The sequence below is a fragment of the Geotrypetes seraphini genome, chromosome 9 (assembly GCF_902459505.1).
Source record: "Geotrypetes seraphini chromosome 9, aGeoSer1.1, whole genome shotgun sequence".
Taxonomy (NCBI): domain Eukaryota; kingdom Metazoa; phylum Chordata; class Amphibia; order Gymnophiona; family Dermophiidae; genus Geotrypetes; species Geotrypetes seraphini.
The window spans coordinates 170,140,809-170,147,244 of NC_047092.1; the positions used below are offsets into that span (position 1 = coordinate 170,140,809).

Consider the following 6,436-nt stretch of genomic DNA (forward strand, 5'->3'; position numbering starts at 1 on the left):
ACAGACAATCAGGTGGCTATGTATTATGTCAACAAACAGGGAGGAACGGGATCTCACTCCCTATGTCAAGAAGCTCTTCGGTTGTGGCACTGGGCGATTTATTACAACATCTTTCTCAGAGCTGTCTACATTCAGGGTCAACAGAACTGTCTGGCGGACAAATTGAGTCGTCTGCTGCAACCTCACGAATGGACGTTCAATTCCCCCACACTTCATCAGGTGTTTGTTCGGTGGGAGACCCATCGGATAGACCTGTTTGCTTCGCCCAGCAACTTCAAGCTCCCTCTGTTTTGTTCCCGCATTTTCTCGCCTCATCGGCTCGAGGCGGATGCTTTTCTTCTGGTCTGGAAGGATCAGTTTCTTTATGCCTTCCCTCCATTTCCTCTAATTCTCAAGACTCTTGTCAAGCTGAAGTCGGACCATGCCACCATGATTCTGATAGCTCCTCGGTGGCCCCGACAACCGTGGTACTCCCTTCTACTTCAACTCAGCATCAGGGAGCCTCTTCTTCTGCCAGTCTTTCTTTCTCTATTCACTCAGAGTCAAGGATCCTTATTTCATCCCAATCTACAATCTCTGCACTTGACAGCTTGGTTCCTCTCTACGTAACAGACTCTTCCCAATTCTCCCAGTCTGTTCAAGATGTCTTTCTGGCTTCCAGGAAGCCGTCCACTCGTCAATGTTATGGCCAGAAGTGGACTAGATTTACTTCTGGGTGTAACACTCGTCAGCTTCTTCCTCGATCGTCCTCCTTGGCATCAGTGTTAGACTATTTACTTAACTTGTCCCAATCGGGCCTTCAATCTACATCTATTCGAGTTCATCTCAGTGCTATTGCTGCTTTTCATCAGCCTCTGGATGGGAAACCTCTCTCTGCGTATCCTCTGGTTTCTCGCTTTATGAAGGGGCTTTTTAATCTCCATCCACCTCTTAAACCGCCTCCTGTTGTATGGGATCTAAATGTTGTTCTGGCTCAACTGATGAAACCTCCTTTTGAACCTATTGACCGGGCTCATCTGAAATATCTCACTTGGAAAGCTGTGTTCTTGATTGCCCTCACTTCTGCTCGTAGAGTTAGTGAGCTGCAAGCTTTAGTTTCGGATCCCCCTTTCACGGTTTTTCACCATGACAAGGTGGTTCTTCGTACACATCTGAAATTCTTACCTAAAGTAGTGTTGGATTTTCATATCAATCAATCTATTGTTCTACCGGTCTTTTTTCCTAAGCCGCTTTCTCACCCTGGTGAGGCGGCACTTCATACTTTGGACTGCAAACATGCATTGGCGTTTTACCTTCAATGCACTCAACCTCACAGAACATCTCCTCAACTCTTCATCTCTTTTGATCCGAATAGGTTGGGTCATCCTATCTCAAGGCGTACCATCTCCAACTGGATGGCTGCTTGCATTTCTTTCTGCTATGCTCAGGCTGGTCTCCCTTTGCAAGGTCGAGTGACGGGCCACAAAGTTCGAGCTATGGTGGCATCTGTAGCATTCCTCAGATCAACTCCCATTGAGGAAATCTGCAAAGCTGCCACTTGGTCCTCGGTTCATACATTCACTTCTCATTACTGTCTGGATACTTTATCCAGGAGGGATGGCCATTTTGGCCAATCTGTTTTGCAAAATCTTTTTTCTTAAATTGCCAACTTCCCTCCATCCCTTTTTACTTAGCTTGGAGGTCACCCATGTGTGGGAATATGCTGCCTGCTTGTCCTGGGATAAAGCACAGTTACTTACCGTAACAATTGTTATCCAGGGACAGCAGGCAGATATTCCCACAACCCACCCACCTCCCCTGGTTGGCTTCTTGGCTTGGTATCTGAACTGAGGATCCTCACAGGTCATGCACCCCCTAGTTCGGGCGGGAAGGCACGCGCGCATGCGCGGTGCAGCACTCGAAAGATCAAGATCTTCAAGCAAGTTTGCTTTCGAGGCTGTCCGCTGCGGGGCTCCGTCGGTGACGTCACCCATGTGTGGGAATATCTGCCTGCTGTCCCTGGATAACAACTGTTACAGTAAGTAACTGTGCTTTCTGTTCCCTTCCTCATGGCACACTTGACTTGCTCTGCCTCTTCCCCCCACATGGCACACCATCAAGTTTGTTCTATAAGGGCTCTGTGTGTTAAATGTGTTTGTAGCAAAATATTTACTGAACTGATATGTATTTAATTAAGATGGCAGTTATTTGGAGAGGTTACTAAAAGCAGACCCTTTCCTACAATAATAGTTCTAGTGCAATGTCTCTTGTGGTTCTGAATATTAGGGTTATGCATCTGAACCTGTTGCTTGCAGAATGCTGTCAATCATCTTTTGAACTCCGCCTTCTTCTCAGGGAGCTGCTCCTGCCCCCTCAGTTTTTTCTGCAAGCAAGTTGCTCAGAAGAGTTTCTGTTCTGCTCTGCAGTTTTATTATTTGGGGGGTATTTTTTTCTAAGTGTTCGATCAGAGGCTTGGTACCCTGAGGTTTCCATTTGTTGGGATCTCTGCATGGAAGAAGACACAGACTCATGCTACGGAAGTCTGCTGCTATCGGGATCAACCATCGGGGACACCTAGCTAGCCAGCCTGCTTTTGTGTTGTTTGAGCTCTTATTTTTTTTAGCTCAGGGGCCGTCCCATGTGTAGCTGCTCGCATCCCTGATTTATCAATTTGAATGCAGGCTGTTTGGCTTCTTCTTGGCTTGGCTGGGATTAATAGTGGGCCTGCTGCTTGGTCTTCACCCTTTTAGTGGCACTAGGTTTTCTGGTGGTTGAGGCTGTCAGACCTCGGTCTGACTGGCAACCCGAAGACCAAGTTCGGCCAGTGAACTTGTGAGGCAGAGGTCTTCTCCATTTGCCCCAGCTGCATTTCTGAACTGAAGCAGGCAGGCGCATAACACAATGAGTAAGGATATTATAGCCTATGTGAAAAATTAGGGGGGGAGTGTCTCCAAAATAGATATTTAAATGTTTCTGCAACCAGAACTAAGGTCTCTCACCTCTAAAACTCCTTTCTGCGGAGACAGGCAGGGGATATGCAGCCCCACTTGATGGTGAAGTCTCTGACTGAGCCTAAAGTGTTGATGCTCTCCGTAGCTATAGTAAGTTTTTAAGCTTACTGAGCATGTGCAGGAGCCTCAAGCCCCCACCTCTCCTCCTGTCAGTTTTTTTCTGACCAGCTCCTACTTAAGTCGCAGCTCTCCCTTTCTCTTCAGAAAAACAAAATAGATATCTAAATAATAATTATACTACTTTTAGAATAGAAAGCATCAGAGTTTCACTGCTAGAGCTTTTATGAAGCTGTTTTGCAGAATATGCTGGTTTCTCACATAGCATTGCACAGTTGTAGCAGTAGAGAATGATACAGGGCCAAAACTTTCTCCCCGTGTCATTCCTTCAAAACTTGAGACTAGTATAAATATGTACAACTTAACACATCTTAGATAATTAGCAGCTGAATTTAATGATTAAAAAAACTGCAGAAGCAGCTTTTGGATTTCAATGAGCTACTGTTAAATGAACATCATTTGTGTCTTGTCTGCCATCTGCAAAATCTTTCCATCATGTGCCATCAAGCATCTTACTGTTACTACAACAGATTCATCCATCATTGCTGGCTGGCATCAAGGATCATTTCTAACATTTAATAGACATTTATTTTCCTGTTCATCCACTATACAGTTTAGGTTCTCTTCTACACCTATATCTGAAAGCCAATTAAATTACCTTTCCAGATGATGTAAAAACATAGGCAACTGAATCTTTGGGAAGGATGTAACAAAACCAGATCATAATAGAAGGCTCTATTTGATTTATAAACAGTTATAAAGAATATTGTCCCTTCTTATACTTTAATTTAAAAAGAAAAAGATTTAAATATAAAATCAAGGGTTTGAGGACAGATTCGACAGGGATGGGAAAGAGACAAAATTTGTCCCTGTGCCATTTAGCTGCAGATGAGCAAAGGTAGCACTTGCTACGAAGATTGTTTCAATGTTTAAGTAACCACATTCATGATGATTAATTGGGAATAATGAGCAAAGAAATAGGGAACTAGCATATTTCTAACTGCAAGAAAATCCAATTTAATGTGTTCTCTCTCAAATTCTAACTTTTCAGGCAAAAGAACATTTTTTTCATAGACCACTCCTGGTTTCCTGGCTGTTAACCAGATGTGACTTGTGTGGACATAATCATGGCATCCCTTGCTGTGATATACAATGGAACCCTTTTCCCAAGCCTAGATGGACTGCTGCTGGAGCCGAACTGCATAATATTCTTGATTATGCTTGGCAAATTGTTACTGAATCTCTTTGTATTTGGAGCAAGGAGAAGAAGCATGAATCCAAGTTTTCTGGGGTATTTCAGTGTTTCTCTTGCACTTGTTGACTTCTCTCTTTTAATGGCTATATTCTTTATATCCTGCTTCCATGATTTTGCACTAGGGGAAGTTAAGTTTATTAAATACCATATTTGTCTTCTTACACAGATAATCTCTTTTACCTATGGTATCCTGCATTACCCTGTTTTCCTAGTGGCAGGTCTAGATTACTTTCTGATAATAGCACAGTCTTCCAAAGTCAAGTATGCAGGTGTATGTGAGAAACTGGTGTACAGTGGTGTCATCCTGCTAATCTGGATTGCAGCTTTCTATTATATTCTCACTGGCTCACTAGACTATTCTGTTTTAGAAAGAAATGCTTCCTTTATTTCCTACCTCTGCCCTTTCTATGTCAGCAGCCAGAGCTTCTGGCTGGCTGTTGGGATTCTATCTGTTACCTGCTCCATTCTTGTAGTTTGTTGGTTTGAAGTTGTAAGTCTGCTGCAGTCTGTCAAAATGATGTATTATTTCAATGAAACTGTTTTACTGTTTTCTTTTGTACCTAGAGGCACTCAGCAAGGCTTAGGTAGGAAACGGCTTCTAACCACTTTTGTAATCTGCTTCCTTGGAACTTGGGTTCCCTTTGCTGTCCTTCAGGTGATTTTACTCTTTCTGGGTGCTCAGATACCTGGTTACATGGATATGAATGTTCCTTGGCTTTACTTCCTCAATAGCTTTCTTATTGGTACTGTATGCTGGTTCAAGAGGTCTGAGGTCCAGCTCAGTGAGAAGCTGTTTTTGGCAGACCCTTTTGTTAGCTGGAAGTTTTGTTTTAGTCCACTCAACAGCGAACTTGCCAAAGCAGCTGAAAATCCAGCTCAGGCCGAGAAACCATTTATCTTGATTACTTAGACCAGGGGTTCTCAAACCTATCCTGGGGTAACTCCAGGCAATCAGGTGTTCAGGATATCCACAGTGGCTATGTAAGGGAGAGAATTGCATAACAATTAGTTGCATACACTGCCTCCATCTTGTAACTATTCCTTCGGATATTCTGAAAACCTGATTTACTGGTGGGGTCACTAGGACAGATTTGGGAATGATTGACTTGGACTCTATAGAAAAGAAAAGATTGTACTGTTTCTTAAACTACTTACCTTTTATACTCAAATATAAACTGAGATTTTGGGGCCAAAAATGGAGGTCTTTGTTTATATTCAGGTGCCCCCCACCCCCTCCTGAACCTGTTGCAGGCCTCTGTTGGGCTCATCATGAGACCTGGTGGTCCAGGGGTGGCCGGAATAGGAGGAGTCCCTTCGGTCTCCTGTCCTGGCCAACTCTGCCAATTTTTTTTGTACCTCCCTCCCACGTCCCCCCCATGTACCTTTTTGAATCCCTGGTGGGCCAGCGGTGTACCAGGCAGGCAGGAGCAAGCTTTCCTTGCTCTTGTCCGGCTCTGAGCTGCTCACTGAATGGCTGCCCCAAGTTCCTGCCCGATACACCGCTGGACCACCAGGGATTCAAAAAGATATGTGGGGGGATGCAGGAGGTAGGTAAAAAAAAATGGCAGAGTTGGCCGGGATAGGAGGGAAGCCTTCTGTTCCAGTCCACCAGGTCATACAGCAGGCCTGGTGGAGGCCTGCAGGACATCAGGAGAGAGTGGAGACAGGATACAGGGAGGGGGCTGGGTGCAGAGCCTGGCAGGGGGAGACAGGGTGGAGAATGGAAGCGGCGCGGGACCAGGCAGGCAGCCTTGTGTGTCGCTCTGCAGCTAGAGAAGGGAAGAGAAGGCAGCCACGTCAGCCAACCAGGCAGGCAGCCTTGCGTTCCCCTCTGCTGCTAGAAAGGCAGCCGCATCCAGCAAAGGAAGGCACCAGAATTAAAATAAGGTAACCAGGGGTGGGGGGTTGGGTATTCGCTCCATAAGATGTATCCTTATTTCCACCAATTTTGGGGGGGGGAAAAGTGCATCTTATGGAGCAAAAAATACGGTGTATGTGGTATTTTCTGTTTCTTAAAATACTTATTTTCCATTTTATTACCACCTCTGGTGTAAATGTGAAAGAGCTTAGTGTCTTGTATCACGATGCAGTGGCTGATACTTTGTCACTTATTCAAACTACAAATAAAGATGCT

At 44.7% G+C, this 6,436-nt stretch overlaps 1 protein-coding gene across 1 annotated transcript in view; it reads left to right on the top strand.

The window, feature by feature from the left end:
• GPR160 (G protein-coupled receptor 160) overlaps window positions 1-5,425 on the top strand; it is a 29,540-nt gene extending 24,115 nt beyond the window's left edge. The window contains exon 3 of the mRNA XM_033959067.1: window positions 4,099-5,425. Within this exon, the coding sequence (XP_033814958.1) occupies window positions 4,175-5,212 (1,038 nt within the window). The 5' untranslated portion in view covers window positions 4,099-4,174 and the 3' untranslated portion in view covers window positions 5,213-5,425. The remainder of the gene's footprint in view (window positions 1-4,098) is intronic.
• Window positions 5,426-6,436: the final 1,011 nt, after the last annotated feature.